Source organism: Syngnathoides biaculeatus, chromosome 18 (genome assembly GCF_019802595.1).
Source record: "Syngnathoides biaculeatus isolate LvHL_M chromosome 18, ASM1980259v1, whole genome shotgun sequence".
Taxonomy (NCBI): domain Eukaryota; kingdom Metazoa; phylum Chordata; class Actinopteri; order Syngnathiformes; family Syngnathidae; genus Syngnathoides; species Syngnathoides biaculeatus.
In genome coordinates this window covers 14,883,879-14,906,439 of record NC_084657.1, presented here as the reverse complement: position 1 = coordinate 14,906,439, position 22,561 = coordinate 14,883,879, and the positions used below count along the sequence as shown (strand labels likewise).

General features: G+C 41.6%; 1 protein-coding gene across 14 annotated transcripts in view; it reads right to left on the bottom strand.

The window, feature by feature from the left end:
• LOC133492023 (uncharacterized) overlaps positions 1-22,561 on the bottom strand; it is a 99,011-nt gene that overhangs the window by 68,699 nt on the left and 7,751 nt on the right. For 5 of the 14 annotated variants that reach the window (XM_061803896.1, XM_061803900.1, XM_061803897.1 and 2 more), the window contains exon 5: positions 2,593-2,653. The exons of 3 other annotated variants lie outside the window; for them this stretch is intronic. In XM_061803896.1, coding sequence (XP_061659880.1) covers positions 2,593-2,653 — 61 coding nt within the window. Of the gene's footprint in view, positions 1-2,384; positions 2,474-2,541; positions 2,755-22,561 lie in introns of those variants that run through there. 6 more of the 14 variants (XM_061803902.1, XM_061803894.1, XM_061803893.1 and 3 more) reach the window with 4 other exon arrangements.

Genomic DNA, 22,561 nt, shown 5'->3' with positions numbered 1-22,561 from the left:
AGGAGGACGAGTTGCAGCTTCCCCCTTCATCTCTCTCCTGCTCTTACACAGCAGGTCCTCCATTTTCCTCCATGTTGCCGCCATTACGCGCCAGTCTCCTTTTTCTTCGGAGCTCTCACTGTAATTCCCACGCTGTTGAAAATCTCCACCTCGCTCCATCCAGCTGCAGCCTGGCAGTCTTTTGATTATCCCCCCCCCCCCCCCTCGTTCCTAGCTGTGCACTCAGGGCGCTTTTCATGTCCAGCCCGCCCCTACCCCTTCGAGTACCGCGACACAATACCACCCATTCATATTACATCAAGAGACAGTGACACCAATTACTTGCCAAAGTAGAAGAAAGCAGATGATGATGAGAGAGAAAGGGCTTCAAAAATCTTGGATGCACGAGTCCGGAGCAGCAGGTGGTTCTGGTGCAGCAGGGAAGTCCGTTTGAAAGCACCAGGCCAGTTCACAAATACATAGACTTCCACTACTTGCGTCATGATGCTTTTTGAGGGTGATGGGAGTGTTGGGGGAGTCTGGCGGTGGGAAACTCAGGGGTGTCAAACACAGCCCTCACTAAGTAGTAGCCCATGGAAAGATTTAAAAAAACAAACAAAAAAAAAAAAAACTTCGCTGAACTTTTTTTTTTTTTTTTTTTTTTACATAGATGCCGTGCCATTACATCCAAGTGCCAACACATCCGAGGTTGAGGGTTGGAACCTGACTACAGTTTGGATTCCCCCCCCATTAGGATTGCTCCAAGTACTATGAGCTCCTCTCACACTCCAAAAAAATATTGGGTTCATTGAAGACTAGATTATCATCAGGTGCCCCTCACGCAAAGACAGCTGGGATAGGCTCCAGCACACCCATGGCCCTCATTAGGGTAAGTGTTAACTCGAGACCTCGACGTCTTGGTTTTGAAGTTGTCTGGACTCCTCAGCATCTTTGACTGGATTTGATTTCCACATCTCAGACTTGACTTTGTCTCAAGCCCTCCAACTCTTGGCCACAACTTGGTGTCAAGCCCTCAGTTTTTTTTTTTTGTCTGGACTTTGTCTCACACTACCCCCAAAGGATTTGGTCTTGACTTGGTCTTAAGCATTCGATGTCCTGGTCTTAATTTGGTTTTAACTACTCAAAGTCTTAGATCTTGATTGGGTTTTTACTTGGTTTTAACCCCTAGAAGTCTCAGTTCTGACTTGTTCTTTGCCCCACAAAGTCTTGATCTTGACTTTTTTTCAACCCTTCAAATTCATTGTCTTAACATTTCAGTCATATTGTTGACTTGGTCTCAATGTCTTGGTCTTAACTTGGTCTCAACCCTTCCAAAATGTGGTTTAAACTTGGTGTCAAGCCATCAAAATCTTGTTCTTCATGTAGTCTCGATGCCACAAAGTTGGTCTCGAATATTTGTTTTGGATTTGACTTGGGTTCAACTTTTTATGGTCTCACTCTTGACTTGGCATTCAGACCTGAGCAGACGATTGCACAAGAATCTGGGGTAAGAATAACTTTTCGGGTTGGATTAACACTGATTTGCGTGTTAAACTTACAGTGGAACCCCAATCAATGACGGCATGTCTCTTGGTAATGGCTCTTGAAGCAGGTCACTATCAGACTCCCAAAAAGTTTCCGCCGCGCATCATTTCAAAGATGCCGTTCATTCTTCTTCTCCTGTCAATCCGTGACACTTTCATCTTTCAAAATTTGCTCTCCCCACTTTTTTCTCGACGCGCCGCTCCATTTCTTCAGAGAGATGACTGTCATCGTTTTCCATTTGGGACAACTCGATGCTCTTCAGGGATTTCGGGGCAACATCCGAACAGGAGATTGAGATGGGGGGTAAGGGGGGGAGGTTGAAGGGAATAAAAGCAGGAACCAAACAGCCGTGGCATCAATCTGTCGTACGAGCGAGAGCGAAGCCAATCTCTTGCACATTCAGCTCCGATTGGCACGACAAAAGTCATTTTTTTTTTTACATATTACACTTCTATTGACACACACCATGAATCTTTTAAGAAAGACTCTCCTCTATGTATTTGACAGGATACAGGTAGGTTGAACTTATTAATTATAAACAATTATAATTATAACAATAATTATAATAATTATGATGGAAAATGCCTGTAGTACTCCCGATGAGGATAAGTGGATAAGAAAATGGATGGATTGATATAATCATAAAAAAATGCAATCTACAAATGATTAGTATACAGTGCTACCTCTACTTACAAAATAAATCCGTTCTGGAAGTAATGTGAAATTTTCACAAGTAGAAGCGCATTTTACATGTAAATAGCCTAACCCGTCCAAGCCCACTGGCCCCCACCCCTCACCCCAAAAGTGATAAGCATTTAAAGTACATGATGTAAAGAATAGTAAAAATGATGTTAATTTACATTTGCCGTTGGGCGACTATGCGGAGAGAGGGGTGAGTGAGAAGCAAAAGGCATCGTGGGGGACGGAGGAGGAGGCAGACGTTTCACAGCTGAGAGAAAACATACGTATGAATGCACGCACGGCACACAACTTAATTCCACTAAAGTTTATTGGGGCCTATGGTGAAGAAAGATGAATAAACTTGCAAAGAACAAATGAAAAACTCACAAAAAAGTTGCACTGCACCAATGAGTCGGTTAAGGTCGAGAGTCCAAGGGAAGTCCAAACTCTGTCGAGGCACACAAACCGAGATACAGGATGTTTACGTGTGGTGGAACTTGTGGGCTGCGAATCCAGCGCCCATTTCTTCATTTCGTATCCTGAATTTTCCTACATAACCAGAGAATATTTTTCAGAGGAAATGTTTTGTAACCTGAACTTTTCATTACGAGAGACGGTAGTAGAGGTACCACTGTACTGTATCATTAAAGTTTATTATTTTATCTTTGAGGTAAATATTTACATTGCTTATTCATTTATTTCATTAAAAATGGCTGATTTACTCATTGTAAATGTAAAACATAAAATAGATTTTACATATGCAGTACATGTAACATTTTTATTGAATCAGTGGTTAATTCATCATGACTAAATTCACTTAAATTCAAACATTTTATTAGCATTGTATTATTAAAATTAACTATGTAACAGATTTTACATTCGCATCTATTTTTTCAACAATTATCCAAGCCCTGATAAATAATACACATTTTCAACAAATGAATTATTTTAAATATATTATTCAATAAATTTTATTTAATAGACTTTAAAAATGAGAATGAATTCATGTTTTCTAATTTTTTTTTTTTTTTTTTACACATTTGTATCAATATTTAGCCATCTATACATTTAATTATATTTTCTGACTTTTTAAAAAGACAAATCTAATGATCTCTGCTTTTTAAATATCATATGTGGCCTCCCAGCAAAAAAAGTTGTTCTGGTCTGATGATAGAAAGATATCCTTAAATTACATTTCATAGAACTTTGAACACTTTAATCCCAACCCTGACATTGAGTTGAAACTGTATTGCTAAAACACATAACCACAGCGCAATTGCGAATACGTAGCATCTTAGAAACGGCTTTGATTTTTTTTTCCTTTACATCGCTAGAGCACAAAATGTAGCTCCACCCCATGCTGTTTTGGGTCATGTTTGATTTAACCACGGCCGGGTTTTTGGAAAACCTCTCCCAGTCGGCAGACTCAATAGATAAAAATGATAGATCAAACATAGATTGTCCCCCTACCATCGAGTGGGCCTAGAAAACCTAATAACAGGCTATTTAATGGGTCAACAGTGCCATGGCTTTTATGATGTATTGGGACAATCTTCTGCTCACACCCTGCAGCGATGCAGACCCTGTTTTAGATTTCTTTCTTTTTTTTTTTTTTTTTTAAGGCTCCTTTCGGCCTTACTCGGATGCGATGTGAGCATCTCAGTCGGAGTTAGACTACAACCGGGGGAAACAAAGATCGAGGCTAAGTGATAAAAATTGAAGCACAAAACCCAAACAAAAGTGGACGATGGTTTAGCATAGAGTCTTCTTATGGACAATAGAATATAAATCTTCTCCTAATCTGGATTTGGTCTCAACCTCTCAAAGTTTTGGTTGTGAGTTGGTCTCGACCACTCAAAGTGTCAACGAGCCAAAGTCTGTGTCCTGTTTCAACTCATTAAAGTCGGTCTTGTATTGGTTTCAACCTGTCAAAATGGTGGTCTTGCCCATTAAATTCTTGCCTTGGTCTCAGCAACTAAAAAACTTGGTCTTGACTTTGGTTCAAGCACTGAGAGTCCTGGTCTCAACCCTTCAAAGTCTTTCTTGTCTTTGCTGTCATTGGCCTTGCTCTAAATTCTTCAAAGTCTTAGTCTTTCAATCGTGACTTGGTCTCCAAAACCACCATGTGTCAGTACGGACTTGGTTTCTACAACTCGCCATTGAACCGTTTCTAACTCCTGAATCATGGTTGTGTTCTTATTAGATTATTTGATCATCTGGTTCCTGGTAGGTCCCAACCCCTCAAAGAAGTTCCAACATGCACTAAAAACAGTCATAGGGCTCTCTGCAGTAGTTACAAGGCATTGCCTCACGATGCCCCCTTTCTGTTCCTCATGTTTAAAACACACATCTTTCAGCGTAACTGCAAATTAGTAATTGATCACAAAAAGTTATGAGAGGAATTCTTAACACCACCGTCTTGTCCACGTCAAGGTTTTACTCCAGCGAACTTTCTGTAGGATTCATTTGCGAGGTGACGCAAGGACAATCGTACTAACCATAATAACCCGGCATTCCACTTGTGCTTTTCTGACAAATCATTGATGCTTGAGCAGGGACACAACACACACACTGAAAAGACAATATTTATCCCACTCTTGACCTTCGTTGAGGCCTTCGCAGAACGTCATTATTCTGCCACACTGATGCGTTTTAGCGTCAGCTTAATTTGATAGAGCTAATCCAGCCTGTCAGAGGAATACTGAAGATGAAGCTTATTGGATTCACTGTTGACAATATCAGAGAGACTTTTCAATTGGACTGACGGTGAACAAGGAGGCAGCAGTCGGTCAGCTGGTCAGTCAACAAAAAGCAATCGGAGGATTGGGGTCAAAGCAGACTTCATCTATGGGCAGTACTGAAGTCCAAGGCTTGACTCTGTCTCAACCTCTCAGTGTAATACTCTTGACTTGGTATTCACTTCTCCAAGTCTTGGTCTTGACTTGGTTTCAACCCCTCAGTCTCTGTTTTCAGTTGGTCTCAATGTCTTGAACTGTCCATTCCTAGTCACAACGTGAAGTCTTTGGTCTTGTCTTGGCCTCCATAAAGTATTTGTCTCAACCCCTTAAAATCTTAGTCACAATTTAATCCCATGTAATTCAAGTAAATTTTCAAGCGTCTTGAATTCTTAGTCTGTATTTTGGATTACCATGGTCTCAACCCCACAAACCTTTGGGGTTGACTTGGTCTCAACTGCACAAAAACTCTGCCTTGATTTAATGTCAACCCTTCAAAGTCCTTATACTGACTTAAATGCTATGTTATTAACATGTTAAAGATAACATGTTATTCATTAAGATAAACTTGACACAATCCCATCCACTAAAAAGCATTTATCTCCAAATGATGCATTTTGATTTTTTTTTTAGATAAAAAATCTCTTCTGAAAAACATGTATCTGCAGTTTTCTTTCCCCTTTCTTTCAAAAATGTAAAGAAAACTGCAGATACAGTACATGTATTTTTTTTTTCCTGGCCAAACATTGTTTTTTTTTGTTCTTATTGAAACAGGATAGCGGGGTGGATTTATGCGTACACACTGTATGGATCTGAAAACACATCCGAAAAACAAATCCAAGACACGCTGGTTGCTTTTCCCCAGATGAAAAAAAATATGACAACGGACAAAGACCCTAATACTCTCTACATATTAAACGTCACCGTATTCATGTTAGTATGAGAGAAAAGTGACTTATCGAGACCCAAACAAGCAGCACATACGGCTTTTTCCTGCTTATGTTTTTTTCCACACACTGGGCGCTCGGTGATGTATGAGGACGGTCAGCGCACTTAAAGACTTTTTTTCTCCCAGCAGGCTGAAGCGGGATGCTCGGTCAGCGCATTCTGTAAAGTGTGCATCTTTATCAACGCGAACCCGCCATGAAACTTTTTGACATAGCTCATTATAACTGCTAAGCATTGCCCGCACATTGACCATTGAAAGATTTTTTTCTTTTATTGTCATAGTCAAAACCTTTTACTCAGAGAGTCCAAAACATTGTTCTAATATAAACACGTGGCAAAAAGGAGAGTTTTTAAAAACTTTTTTTTTTTTTATGTACAATTTTCAAATTGCACATTTTTGGGCTCTATGCGGCATGAGATGGCTGAGGCTAACAGAGCAAGAACGTCAGGACTACACACCCAGTGCTGGCATACAAGCGCAAAAAAAAAAAAAAAAAAGGAGTTTCAAATGTGATCATTTTTCCTTTTAGTCGCAATTTTTAAAACGCAAACAGAGTATATATTCTTTTCCAGAGTAATTATTTTATGAATTTTTAATGCTATGTGGCAGTAGGTAGCTGAAACTAAATAAAATCAGTGCTCAAAATTATCGCATGTTCCATTTTAGCATTATAAAAAAAAAAGGTCAAAATGTTTCTTTGGAATTTACAGGGATCAATCGCATATACCACAGCAAGAACGTAAAGCCTATGCGGAACCAGATGGCTGCCACTAATGTTCAAATGAACCCTCGTTTCCTTCCAATCACAATTTTCAACATGCATTTTTTTTTTTAACGGAATAATGCTATGTGGCACAAAATGGCTGAAACTAACATCCCAGATCCAATCAGTACATGGTCCTTTCTAATATTGTACTTCACCAGTTTCTTCAAACTTATCAGGATTTATGACTTTTCCCAACGAAAAAACCTGAAGGCTACGTGGCACAAGATGGCTGGCTTTCTTTGGCTAAATATAACACATTTTTTTACCCATTTTTTCTGTAAACAATATGTAGTATTTATTTTACGTCAAGCTTCGCACGAGTGCTGCCCCAAATCGAAGTCTAAATTGCACAGCAAAACGCTAATCGCTAAAAACACTGGGCACATGAAGTGTTTACATGCAGGTAATGTGAGCTGTAATTAGAAGGTTCCCGTTTGCCTCAGTCTATTAGCACTCTGGTTAAAAAAAAATGTATTTCATCATTTCAAATTAAACGAGAAGACGGAAATTAAAGGGATGGCAGGAAGTCCATCAGAAAAGGTGAAAATGAGGGAGAACTATTGCGTAGGCAACCGCTTATTATTGAGCAGTCGCCGTGTTGACAGGGCAGTGGAGTGGAGTGGGAGGTCTGGAGTCATGACGGGAGGAAAAGGGATTATGGGTAAATGGAGGTGTGAAGCAGCTGAAAAGGTTGAACAGAAAGGAGGGGCCAGACAATCTTGTAGCATCCGATGTTGTCTCCTGGGAATTACTTTCTTAGCGGCTCATGGAGTGACCGGGTTAAGGCTGATGCTGAAGTTCAAATCAGACCACAGAGTTTCCTCTCAGTGTTCCAACATTCACAAACGTAAATCTGAAAATTACCCGGGATTATTGTCAGAAAAACATCTTATTAAAGTGTTACAGGTATGTGGCGCAAAATGGCTACAGGTAACTAGCGTCAGATAACGAGCTAGTGCGAGTACTTTTGTGATTCTCTGAAAGTCAAATTTAGACATTGTAACTATGTTATAACATTTAAAAGTCGCGGGTTTCTTCAAAGTAATGGTTTAATATCAGATCAGCGTTAGATGTTGAAGGACAGGGGGCAAAGTCAGGCAATAGGTTTAAGGCTACACGTTAAAAGAAAGATGACAACATCAAAGTTAAAATCATGGCATCAAAATGGCACTTTTTAATAACTATGTGGATGATGACGAGGGTAAGAAATTTAAGGCGATGCAGCACATGATTGCTGAAGTACGTACAAAAATGCCATGGGTAAAATAAGTGCTTGTTCCTTTTTCATTATTCAAAAAGTGTTTCTTCATCTTTTCAGGGAGTACAGTCGAAACCACCACGAAACCTTCAAGATTTTAAATGCTATCGACACAAGAGGTCAAGCGCGTAGCCATAGTCCAAAAGATTTTAAGGTAGCAGAGTTCAAGCTTCTGATCAAGACCCTATATTTACTTTTAGGCATAATTTTGAACCCCAAATTTTTGGGACTACTTCAGGCCAAGAATTCTGTTGACCTTTTTTTTTCCACCCACAAATAAACCTAAGAAAAGATCCATCTATTGTTTTTTTACTGGCATAAAAGCAACTCCTCAAAGTCCAGCGCAATGTCACTTTCAGATCATCTTTTGGATATGAACCAAACACTTTCACCGCTGGGAGCCACTCTGAGAAAAAAAAAAAAAAAACCCAAATAGGATTCTTGATTGAGAAGACTAAACGTTAAGGTCAGCCTACAGGTGCTTTCAACACTCCAGTCTTTCATCTGTAGGTTAGCCAGACAAGGTCAAAGATTATTACTTTGTCAGGCCCCAATGCTCAAACCCCAGAAAAAAAATTGCACCACCATCAAGCCTGAGTGTGTGTGTGTGTGTGTGTGTGTGTGTGTGTGGCAAAGTGACTGTTGCACAAACTCGAATGCTGACATCACCAAAATGAAAACAGCTCCCACGGTGGCCTAAAACTGCCCCAAGGAAGCTGTGGCTCAGAATTCTGAATGCACGGGTAACAACGTTCCTGACATTCATCCGGAAAGGTCGCCATGGAAACCTCTCCGGCACAATTTATTAGGTACTGACCAGTCCACTGGCTTTGATGTTTTCAAGAGCATTTTTTTTTGTTTGGGTTTTTTTTTTTCGTTTTACTGGCTGCCTAGTAAAATCTATCTTCCAGTTGCCTTCATGAGTCTTGTTTACGAAATCCGCAGCAGGGACATGTTGGTATTGACAGCATATTGATCGGTCATCCACTTGGAGGGCATTAACTGGTCGCCAGACGTACCAATCTGTGGGTAGCGTTTCATACTGTTGACATTTGTTGTGCTTTTTTTTCCCACCCTCAATAATGTGAATGTCCATTAAAATAACTGGTGTCACCTGGGGTCAGATTCAAAATCAATCCTGGTTTGTTTTGAAAAATACATCCATGAAGTTAGTAGAGACAATTGCGTTTACAATCAATAAGATTCTTGCTTTGGCATTCAGCAGTAATCCGGTAAATTTGTGGGTGATATCAGGACACAAATAGGTCAGTTGTGTATGAAAATCAATCAGGTTCTTGCTCTGATGTGGAAAAATGAGCCCCAAAATGTAATTGTGAATGGGCTGAAAGAACTTTTGCAGAACATTACCAATGGTTGTGAAAACATCATCTCGCCACTATGCAATAACAGAAACTGAAATGCTGATCAATTCAGCAATGTCCATCTGTTTAATGCACGGGACTTAACACTGGTAGTAGCAATGGACCTTTCCGACCTGTCAATCACTCATACCACACTAGCCAATCAGAAAGCCGCATTGTCTTAACCCCTGGCTTGACACGCCCCTCTCGCCGTATTGTCCCACAACCAATGCTGGTTGTCAGTAGCGTGTGCTTGGAAAAGTTAATGTTACGAAGAAAATGGTCCTCAGATGCGCTTGGGGAACGTGCAATTCTGATGAAAGATATCCTGCTATATTACAAGGGGCCCGGTTGATTCATTTTCCAAAGTCTAAAACACAGTTGACGAAGTGTCTACGATGGATTAAGGCTTGCGGAAGACTGCACGTACAACTAAATGTGAACAATATCGACAAACACAAGGCTGTATGTTCGAAGGTAAATGATGGAGAAGTATCTTCTCTGAGTTTGAATTATTATCAGGAGAACAACTTTCACTTTGTTCGTGTATCACTGACCTGCTGAATGAAGTGTGCAATGTTTTATGCAAAAGAGTCGGGTTAGTTATACGTATATGCGCGATGTCATGCAGAAGAAATGTCTATTTGCCTATTTGTATCACTTCAGCCTTAAGACAGAGCACTGGGTTCCATTACGAGCCAAGTCAAATGAATACACCCACTCACTTAGAAAGACTATAATGATATGACTTGTCATCTTTCCAAGTAAGTAAGTACTCACCATGCTTTACATGCGCAGTAAGATTACACTATTTTATCCTGTCGGATTTCAATATGAACTTTGTGAGGAGTCAAACTTTTTTGCATCGATCGCCAACATTTTTCTGTAACTCTGACATTGCGTCCTGCTCCATCCAAAATCTTAATTCCGTGTACATATCCTTGCGTGAAATAGTTGACACCTCTCTAGTAGAACTTTCTTGGACATTTGGCAAAAACATACACCAATGTTATCTGGAATACGCGTTATCTGAATCGACTTCAAACATGTTCTGTTCAATCACCATTTTGTAAGCTTGTGGGACATGGATAAGGGGGTGGAGCTTAAGATCGCCATCGGAAAGGTCCATTGGACACATTATCTAGGAGAAGTTAGTCTCAGGACACCTGGAAACGGTGGCTTCAAACCAAAATGGCTGACTTCTTGTGAAGTTTTATGCATGGCTTCTTGAGACTCTTTAGTGGATAGTAACACCTACTAAATGTCATCTTGCGAAGTGAAAGTGGCTTTGGGGGCTGAATTTTCAAACACTGTCATTTGTTGCGGTTCAAAATTGTCCTCTTTCTAGTCATAAATCTAATTACACTTATAATAGGACTCATTATGTAAAAAGTAACTTGTTATTAGACTATTTCTAATTGTTTTAAGCAAAGTTTTCTTTTTTTTTTTTTTAAAGTGGAAAAATGGCCACTTCAAAGACTTCCTGTGCCGTTCCGGCATGGCTTCTTCCAGAATCTACCCATGATAGACGTGCGTAGCAATTTTCTTTATGGACTGCAGTTGGCGGCTAATAATAAAGAATCCAAGCACGCGTTTCAAACTATTATGACATTTAGGTGACAATGTCCGTCACAGCTAAGGCGGCAATGCGACAAGTCAGACGGAGTTTTTCACCGTCACCGAGCGTGACACGAAACGTCGCGTCAATTCTGCAACGGCAGTGACAGATAACAGTGAGAAGCATCCTTACTGAGTTTGCCTGGAGTCCATCTTTTGATTCACATTCAATTAGCTGTCAACGCTGTCACCGCCTCGGCTCGTTGTTTGGTTCCATTGCTCGCTAAGCGTCCTTCCTGACCCAGTCCCCTGTCTGGTCCACTGAACACCAGCAAATGCCAACTTTAATGTGTATTGCAGGCACTGGAACGTGGCCAGAGGGGGATGATGGGAATATATACGGACTGGTTTCATGTCTGACTCGGACAGTCTCGCTAATTTAGTGACTTTACTGACCCTTCTAGAGAATTAAGATGGGGGGAAAAAAAGCAACCGGTGACTTCAATTCCTGGTTAGAGAAGGATAAGATGAGTGGAATAATGTTCACATTATGTTCCGTATGACAAGAAAGCAGCCCGGAGGAAGGCAATCTCGAAGTCAATTTAGCTGAACATTGCCAAAAATAAAGTGGGCATTTATATGTCGCGAAAGCAGCAATGTATCAACATGCTGCCGGGCAACCTTTGACGTGAACTCTGCACTTTCTGAGACGCAAATATGTTGCAGCGCTTGCCTTGCCTTTTAAGTTCAATTGACATGAGAAATCACTGTATGAGCTGAATGGTTAGCTTGAATGTTTGGGTTTTATAGTGTAGAAATGTTGACCATTTAAAATGCATATTTGACAAGGGATATTTTTTGGAAGAGGCAATGCTTCCCCCCCACATCGTCACGCAACTCAGTACCTAACCAACACTCATTGCTCACAACATCAGGAAAGTGCGAGATAAACTTCCAAAGTCAGCAGTCATCAGCTGTTGTGGATAATTGCGTTAAATCCACCTGATGACACGTGTGAGGAAACATCTCCAGGCTTTGACGAGTGGAGAAAATCGGGCGCAATTAAGCTTGTGCCACCTGAGCCCCCTTACGATCGTACGCCTCCATCCGTCCTCATCAAAAGTAAGAGCCTCGTTCTTAATCCGTCTTTGCGCTCTGACCTTTTCCGCCGTACTGAACCTGCAAATTATTCTTGATTCTGTCGCCGCCACCCCCCCACCACCCCCATCTTTATTGTCATCCTCACGAAAAAGCAAACGCACCAAAGCGCCAGTCAATTCCACGTCGACCGAGTCATACATCATGTTTGGAGTGTATGGATTTCTAATATTTCGCTACAGTGATCAAGATGATGTCATGGTCTCTGAGCGTATATCAAATACACTCCTGAAAGGATATGCAAAATGGGCGCCGAGAGACTATTAATAAAGATAACCTCTTATACTTTGGAATTACGCTGCGGGGGATGGAATGCACGGTTGAGGATTATAAGTAGTGATGTGATGGATATCTATTACCAACCAGTGTAAAAGTCTATGAAATAATACATAATAGCCATGAGATTGGCTGATATCCACCAAGGTGAGAACGATCTTTCTTTGGGTCTGTATTGGAATGAATTTGAACTTTAACAACATTTCTGCATACCTTAATGTGAAATTGGTAGTGTTAGAATTGGGTTGGCATTTGTGCCCTCTTGGGTCAGGATTTGAGTTTGGGTCATGGTTGGTCTAGGGTTAAGGCGGTGATTTTTAAAGTTTTTTTTGGGCACTTTTTGGAGATGAACATTTTCCCTTTTCAACCTTTTTGAATTTTAACAGGTAGGGTTTTAATATTTTAAAATGGGTAAAACAGGAAGTTATCTGTTGCTTTTTTCCCCACTATCCTGCAAGAACCTTTTTGAGGCGTCAAAGAACTTTGCGTGATGCGTGAATGAGAGGGGCAGAGGAGGAAGAGTGAAGCTCCAGGGAGAAGAGATAGCGAGGGTGGACGACTTCAAATACTTTGGGTCAACAGTACAGAGCAACGGAGAGTGTGGTAAGGAAGTGTAGAACTGGGTCCAAGCGGGGTGCAACAGCTGGAGGAAGGTGTCTGGTGTTCTATGTGACAGAAGAGTATCCGCGAGGATGAAGGGCAAAGTTTATAACAGTGGTGCGGCCTTTCATGATGTATGGATTAGAGACGGTGGCACTGAAGAAACAACAGGAAGCAGAATTTGAGGTAGCAGAAATGAAGATGTCGAGGTTCTCGCTTGGTCTGAACAGGTTGGATAGGATTAGGAATGAGCTCATTAGAGGGACAGCCAAAGTTGGATGTTTTGGAGACAAAGTTAGAGAGAGCAGACTTAGATGGTTTGGACATCTCCAGGCGAGAGAGTGAGTATATTGGTCGAGGGGTGCTGAGGATGGAGCTGCCAGGCAAAAGGGCGAGAGGAAGACCAAAGAGGTTATGGATGTGGTGAGGGAAGACATGTGGGCAGTTGGGGTTAGAGAGGAAGATGCAGGAGATAGGCTAAGATGGCAAAAGTTGACACGTTGAGGCGACCCCTAACGGGACAAGCCGAAAGGAAAAGAAGAAGAAGAAAGACCTGCTATTTAGTTGTCTCCACCCCTTTCAAAATGCCTTCTTTTGGCAGGAAGCAAAAAAAAAAAAAAAGCGTTACCCTCTCATAGTAGAACAAACATTTGACTTTGACGCTCTCGCAGCATTCCTGACAGAGCGTCTTACTGGGGTTTTGCGCGCATAAGCCATCACAGCGGGGTAGCGACAGGTATGTGAACCGCTCACAATGCCAGACTTCCACTGATAGTCAGCAGCGACGACGGGGATGGGGGCACAATTGAGCGACAAGGTCCCAGCAGGAGGCCTTTCACTAGGTTAGACTTTGAGAGAAAGGGGTGCTGGAGGAAGATGATCATAAAAAAGGTTTCTTTCTTTGCTTATAATATCTAGCTTTTGTGTGAGCAAGGCTGTCCTTGCAAATGTTCCGCTTACCTGTCATCTCATTTGCTCCCACACTAAATAGCCAATTCAGCACCTAATATGTTGCCGCGAGGTGCCGCTGAGTACAGTGTTCTGTTTGTTTGGAAAAGGTGAAACGGGGGAGAGAGAAGAAAAAAATCATTTTCTCCACTTCATGAATGCCATCAAAGTGGTAGGGGAGAACGTGAAGGACAAAGTGAAAGCTATATTGAGATGGGATGGAGGTGGGGTCCGAGGGGGAAAGCAAAAACTCCCAGTGGCCTCTGCCGTTAGCTGCAATGCTATTAGCAACAATTAAAAAGCCATCAGGCTAACAACTTGAGAGCTCAAATAATCACCAGGTCCTCTCTTATCGATGACTCCCTGCCATTTTGTGACGAGATGGGAGGATAGGTACTTTTACGCTGTGGTCCCAGAGGAGCCTGGATTGCCATTAAGGTTTCCCTTGGGAAGTCGCATCATCCAACGAATGATACCAGTTAGAGTGCCTCCACGAATACTTCCTAGCCAGACTGTGACTTTGTCCCGCTTTCAACGTGACCCTCAGACATCCATCCATCCACTTATACAGAAATGAATGAATGGATGTTCTTGAGTTTAGGAAATACGGCTTTGGTTTACGTTTCTGTTTCAGTTAGGTTTGAGAGTAGAGCTACTCTCACGAGGGTCGTGGGAGTCCTGGACGGGGTACACCCTGAACTGGTCGCCAGCCAATCGCAGGGAACATAGAGACAAACAGCAACACTCACAATCATACGTTAGGGCAATTTAGAGTGTCCAATTAATGTTGCATGTCTTTGGGATGTGGGAGGAAACCGGAGTGCCCGGAGGAAACCCACGCAGGCACGGGGAGAACATGCAAACTCCACACAGGCGGGGCTGGTATCGAACCCGGGTCCTCAGAACTGTGAACGCTTTACGAGTTGATCCACCGTGCTGCCCTCTGCCCCATGTAATCACCAATTTGTTGGAGTCCTATACATTCATTTTGTTGTATCTGAGGATACACTCGCATATTTTGAAACTGATCTTTTTTTTCCAGAAAATATTTCCACACCATTGTACCGTAGTGCAGCGGAATGGCGTAGTGCGACAAGTGTCCAGAAGGGACAAATGTCGAGATGTTGGTGTATTTTGTATGCTGAATAATGTTCTCGCTATCGCACAGTTGTTATTTGTGCATAACACTTTAGCTTCAATTTGCGCCGCTGCTTTTTTTTTTTTCCTCGCCACCCCCACGGTCCCTTTGGTATGAATATTTTAAGAAGAGCGGGGATCAGAATAGCTGAAGCAAGTGACGCGAGGCTAACTGATTTGCTCACCTCCGCACAACGTACGAAGAGTGTGTCAACTTTTGGGCCAGGCATTTCGCTGCTCTGGTTCAACCCTGTCCAAAAAATTTAGATAGTTGTTGATGTCAAACGGGCGTGTGTGCAGAAAAGCAGCAGGCTGCCATGTTTTATTTTTAGATGCTGACACCGAGGAATCCCAGACCTTTGCTACTAAAGGGGAAGGTGCAAAACCAAGACCGACATTTGGCGTATGTCACGGAGGACAACATACACACCTCGGAGGAGTCACACGACTCAAACCTTTGTAGAAAAAAAGATGACGTGAGACATAACGTTGGAACTCTGGTCTGCGAGAAGATTGTGTAGGTTGATAGATCAAAATACACAGTGGCCATCTCATTAGGAATACCAGAACTATCGAATGAGAGGGGGAGGGAGAGAGAGAAAACAACTTTTATTCAATGACTGCCATGTGACTGACAGGATCAAATTGCATTGCCCCTGACCTTGGACGACCATGAAGAAACACGGCTGCTCCCGCTATGTGAGTGCAACTCAGCACATTCCTGCCTTTTCCTATGAGATGCTACATTGGTCAAATAAATAAATACAAACTGTCCTACCCCTACGTAGAAGAAAGGCACAAACGACTCAGCCTTTTTCATTCTGCGACTTCACTTATCGAAAGAAAATGAGCAAAAAAAAAAACAGAAACATAGAAACATTTATCAATCGTAATAATATGAACATTTATATTAATCCCAGACCTCCCTGTGTGAAGTTTGCATGTTCTCCCCGTGCCTGCATGGATTTTCTCCGGGCACTCCGGTTTTCTCCCACATCCCAAAAACATGCGACATTAATTGGACACTCTAAATTGCCCCAAGGTGTGATTGTGAGTGCGGCTATTTGTCTCGATGTGCCTGCGATTGGTTGCCAACCAGTTCAGGGTGTACCCCGCCTTCTGCCCGTTGACAGCTGGGATAGGCTCCAGCACTCCCCGCAACCCTCGTGAGGATGAGCGGCAAAGAAAATGGATGGATTAAACAATAACATTCTTGGTTTTTCACCCAATTTTGACGCTTGATAGGGAACCTTAATATGCGATTGAGCTGCATTAAGTACAGTTGTGAATTGTTTACATTTTCCATGGTTGTAGGTAATCCCGGGAGCAAAAGTTGCTACTGTGCATTATTTGTACAGTACAACACTTAAAAGTGCAATTTTTTGTTTTGAAATATATTCATTGCATTTCAAGTAACTATTTTAAATCAGAAATGATCATTTGTGATACAATTGTTCAGAGGTACAAGCATGGTCACCGAACAAAATAAAGCCGTATTTCAATTGACCACTGTAGCTGTGTCAATGTGGTTTCTATGTTTGGTTTTCTATGGGATGAATTGTGTGTGTGTTTGTGTGGGGGGAGTTAACTGTTGTGTAACCTCTATTAAATAGTGCCAAATACACACACATCTCTTTCGTGGAGTAGATCTACTCTGTCTTCATTTGGAGAATTTTTGCATTTGTGATATTTGGAGTTGATCTTTGACTTCGTATAGCGTGTACTCATACTCATAGGTATTGCAGGAAAGAGGTTCAACAACAGTGTTAGTCCAAAACTGAACTCTGAGTTGACTAACCCTGAGAAAGGAAACAGAGTATCTGGTTGCAGAACAGGAATCAACCGTAATTGTGCTCATCTCGTGTTAAGCCCATGCAAAATGACATCATGTCCTGATGCCTCGATTCACCATAGTGACAGAGAGAAAAAGGTCAAGTTGCTTTTCCCCAATGGACCTGGAGGCACTAATACGAGTATAAAGGAACGATAAAAATATTCCATTGAGGGGGGGGGGAGGGTAGAAAATCAACACTGCTGCAGCAGGGAAGCAGCGGCGTGGAAGGAAATTGATGCAGGAGCGAATTCCAAATTCTGAAGCCACTACTGCTACATTTGTTGCTCCAGAATTGATAACACTGCAACACAGATGCTATTTAATAGCATTTTATATTTGTTTCTAACATTAAATTAAGAGACTTATTTAGGGCAAAGCTATATGGCTGTTTTTTTAGATGTTTGTATATGTATATGATTTTTTTTAATACTATGCAATTCTCTTTTATGTTAATGTTTGAAAGTAAACCTAAAAATGGGTCTGGCAATAAACCGTTTAGAACAGTGGTCTCTAACTTAATTCACCTCGGGGGCCGCTGTGGGCACATTCTAGCTGACGCTGAGCCGCAGCCTCGGCGCACACGCACGCAATTTAAATGAGAAAGTTTAAAAAACGTCTTTTCATTTATTTATTTTTTTTAGCACAAAAGATAAGCAAGGAATCTGGTGTAAACAAGTTGTGTGAAAAAAAAAAAAAAAAACTTCTCATGAAACTCTCCATGGCAACGCCACTGTAACTTTCACTCAATGAAAAATGTTTCTCTGCCTGCATCAAGCCTGGTCGCTGTCACGCCCCTGAGAGCCACGACCCCACCGTGATTGGTAGGTTCGTCAGCTCTGCACACAGCACTAATAGTGCCATTTATATAAAACTTCAGGGCCACACTGTCATTTAACTGTCATAGTTAGGTGGGGGGCTCAAAATATCATCTTGGATGCCGGAAATGGCCTGCAGGCTGCCAGTTTGAGACCCCTGGTTTAAAACTTAATTTTCAATAAATCTGTCAAACTACTGCTTGTTTTGGAGTAAATTATTAAATTTCAGTTTGAAAGTCAAAGCAAAAAAAAAGAAAAAAAGATAATCCGTCGGCTCTAAAAAAAAAAAAAACCTAAAGTGGGATCAGTCACATTTCAAGGCACTCTACTTGGAATTGTTTCAAAATAAAATCTTAAGACATTCAGAGAAAGCAAAATATATTTTGCTCACCCATGATTGAAAGTATCCATCCATTTTCTTTGCCGCTTATCCTCACGAGGGTCATGGGGAGTGCTGGAGCCTATTCCAGCTGTCAACGGGCAGGAGGTGGGGTACACCCCGAACTGGTCGCCAGGCAATCGCAGGGCACATTGAGACAAACATCCGCACTCACAATCACACCCACGGGCAATTTAGAGTGTCCAATTATTGTTGCATGTTTTTGGGATGTGCCTGGAGGAAACCCACGTAGGGACGGGGAGAACATGCAAATTCCGCACAGGCGGGTCCGAGATTGAACCCGGGTCCTCAGAACTGTGAGGTCAACGCTTTACCAGCTGCTCCACCGTGCCACCTGACTGGAACTAATGAAATGTAACTCATACTAATTGAAAAATGTAATTTCATTCAATAGAAAACTATATTCATTGACTTGCGGACTAAAAAGTGCATCTTTGTCATTTGTGTATCGGGCTTGTGTGTTTGTATGGTGTTCATCTTTGTTTGCATGTGATTGTGTGTTTTGTGTCTTTGTATCAGAGTGCATTATTGTATATTTTTGCCTGTGATGCAATTTGCAGCACTTGAGTGCTCAAAACCAACTTTGCTCAAGGTCCAAGTACTTTTTATGCGGTTGAGTTTTACTTTGACTCACTGACATCCACCAACCTCAACCTTTGCGTCCTTCCCTTCCTTCCCGTTCTTCCTTCCCCATTAACACACCAACACTCACACACTGCAGCGCAAACCCGTGGAGAGCAAGTCCCGCCGGCCTCTGCCAAGAGAGCGCGGGCTGATGAGGTGAAAGTAATCTATCGGGCAAGGCATCATCACACCGCCATGGTGGCATATGGCAACTATTGCGCTAGAAATATCCAGAAAATGAGATGCGGTCAGCAAGCGGTTGCTCCTTTTTTTTTTTTTTTCTCCATCATAATTGCAAAACTGAAGGAGTCAAAACAAAGTCACCAAACTGTTTTATGTTTTATTTGGGCGCAGATGAGCGGGCCAGAAGGTGTTTGTGTCTCCATGTTTGCGCATGTGTGCGTGTGTGTGTGTGGAAGATGCCCCCGCCTCAAACTGATTGTTTGGCAAATTTACGCAACGCCTGTGCCAATTTCTACTCATCCTCAAGGACAGGTTGACCCGGTCGCCACGGATGCCAATCGACAAGGAGGTTGGGAGCAGGTCCTCCTTTTGGGAATTTTAGGAAGGAGGCAAGTACGCATTGTCCTGTTGCCTTGGATGTTTGATGCTGGAAGATGTGATGATCAGATGACGTTTTTTGTTTTTTTTTGAAAACTGTAAATGTTATATCTTATTTTAATTTCAGATCGATAGATAGATAGATCGATAGATCGATAGATAGATAGATAGATAGATAGATAGATAGATAGATAGATAGATAGATAGATAGATAGATAGATAGATAGATAGATAGATAGATAGATAGATAGATAGATAGATAGGATAGATAGATAGATAGATAGATAGATAGATATAGATAGATAGATAGATAGATAGATAGATAGATAGATAGATAGATCTACCTACCTACCTTGACTAACGGAAAAACAGCCCTAAAGCATGATACTGCCACCATCATGGTCCACTTTTTTAGTGATTTCATTTTTTTCACATAACAGAAACGCGGCATTTGAAGAGGGTTCTGTAGATTTTTAGATCCATCCATTCATAATAAAACAGTTATTCTGTGGTTATTCGTGAGGCAACTATGACATTTTATAGGGTAAATGCTCATATTTACCTTTTTTTTTTTTTTAATTTTCCTCAACAATTTCATCCATTAGTCCTAACATTTTTATCTCAGTCAGAATCGTGGACTTCATTTTTTCATTCCACATCAAACGGCAAATGTGAAAGGTCATGTGGAGAACAATTCACACATTTCGTATTTGATGTGATAGAAAATTAAATTTTGAAAAGCACAGGGATCCCGCTATGAAAGTGAGCAAACTACTTATCTTTCCCCAAAAGACAACAAGTTGGAAAGTTCTCGAAGGGAAAGATGTATCTGTAGATACTGTATGTCATTTTTACTTAGCCCCGTTAGCCCAACAATTTTCTTTTGGCTTTATCCTTGGCTGGGTGCCACGCTGATGTATTCATAGGAAACAATAAGCGCTCTTCCGAATGCTCACAATGGGAATCTCGGCCGGTAACCTCGCCTCTGTCACTCCCTCCCCCAAGGCTGTGCAGTATCTACACAAATGTAATCTGTGCGTCTGTATTAAAATTCATGAGGGTGAGATAAGAAGGGACTTTCATTAGTGTGGAGTTAGCGCTTTTGGATAAAGTTGACCGTTTTTTGTTTTTTTTTCCTTCTACCCACGAAAGAACTTTCATGGAACCCGTTAAGATTACAGGTGTGAGGTCACGGGAGTGAGGTCGTATGAGTGACGTCCCGGGAGTGAAGTCGTAGAAGGGAGGTCGTCCGAGTGAAGGCATACGAGTCAAGCCAAAGAAGAAATGCTGTAAGAGTGAGGGAAAATGTCAAAATGAAGGAGTAAGAAAATAGAGGTCAGAAAAGTGAGGTAATGGGAGTGAGACCAGAAAGTGAGGTAAGAAGAGTGAAGTCTGAGTGAGGTCAGCAGAGTGAGTGGATAAGGGGTGAATCAATAAAACCAGAGAAAGTAGTCAGTCATAAGAGTGAGGAGATTATAAACTTTGGGGAATCCGAGTGAGGTCATAGTTGATGACCAGTTTTTCAATTGACCCACCGATCCTACGGCATTTCTAGCAATGGGGCGAGGGGCTAAAGTCACAGGAGTAAATTCAAGGGAGCGATGTGACATTATATAGACCTTGTGCACGTGACGTTGCCATTTTCACGGCGCCATATTGTCGGTCAAACAGAGCTGCTCGACATTGTGGGGGACATTGAACCGGAGGAGAATATTTTACATTACCCGAGACCTATTGTGCTGTTGGTTGTCGCAACAGACGAGACAGCTATTCAAAGAAAGAACTGGAAAAGATCGATGGATTTCGGCAATTAAACATGATGGCTGGTGCCCAAGCAAATACACACGCTTGTGGAACAATCACTTCGTTTCGGGGAGGAATTATTCTTAGTCTCAAATTCCAAAGTATTTATAATGCCAAATTGACTCATTTGAGAACAATGCGTATTAAAAAAAAAAAAAGTATGCCGCAGAGAGGTTTAGCGGTGTGTAGGTGTAGCCGCAATACGCTTCCGTGTACGGAGGAGCCGACTCCCCGTGCTCTTTTTTTTTTTCTTCCCCGCAATCATAGTTAATGAATGTGAGTTTGCGAAAACATCGACAAGGCATTAAATATGGGTCCTCTATGCCAAGTGTCTCTCATTTTTCCACGTACCTTCGTCACCTATCACCTTCTAAATGTTTAACGGTATTGGACAAAACTCTGGCCGTCGTGCTATAAGACATATTTTCGTTGGGTCTCAACGGACTGAGCATTGAACAATACATTCCTTGACCGGCAATATGGCCAGTCACGTGATTTCGGTGACGTAGGTGCACGAAATCTATACTGTAAATGAGATTTTAAAGGTGAGGCCATACGAGTGAGGTCACAGCAACGGGGACATAAGAGTGTGGTCACCAAAGTGAGCTTATCAGAGTGAGCGTATACGAGGAAGCAGATAGGACTGATGTCTTGAGTCATGAGCTCAACATTGCTGTGCTTGTTAGTTCTTCACACGGATGTCTCTAATGTGAATTTTAAACTTATCTGATTGCAGCCAATGAGAGCTTTGCACAAGTCACATCAGTTCTGCGGGAAATATTCCGCCATCTGTTTTTATTGTTTGAACGCAAATCATGAACACACTGGAAGATGTCGCGCTTAGTTCAATTTAAACAAAAAGTGTTGGTGAAATGTGCTGACTCATCCTTGAAATGTTGTACACTTAAGAGAAAATGTTTGACGCTCACAGCTCACAAATAAAAGCCATTAGTGCGAGCCAGCAAGCGCTAAGGAGGACAATGCCTTTTTTAATGCCGTTTTTTCGTTTCCTTTCCATTATCTCTATTAACATTGACCACCCGATGCTTCGTCTTGCACCACTCGAGCAAAAGCTTCCCACTTGAGTAAGTCATTAAATTGGTTGTTCTTGTAAACGGGATGAACTTTTTCTCCTGCGAGTACATAAAAAGACAATGTGTATTCACTGAGGAAAATAAGATGTGTGAAATAAATAGAAAACACAAATGGGAAATACTATACTCCTCCCTCAATGTGACACAATGTGTTTACCTTTCCTGCACTCGCTGAACCTTCCGGCAAATTGACAAATGAGACAGTAGATGACGCTGTAGATTTATTTTTTTTAAGCAGGGTGAGACTGTGATGGCCCACTTCCCCTTGAGGAATCTGAAAGCGATAGCTGGCCACTTTTATTAGCAATGGCGTCGATTGTCAATATAAAGCCAATGGAGGGAAAAATATGCCACAGTCGCGCGGTTTGTTTACTCTGCACATAGATAATATCAACAAGAGCTGACACTTTATTAATAAAAGACCAACCATAGGTCCATTATAGTAACGTTAATCCTCTATTAGTAACCCCCAACTCAAAC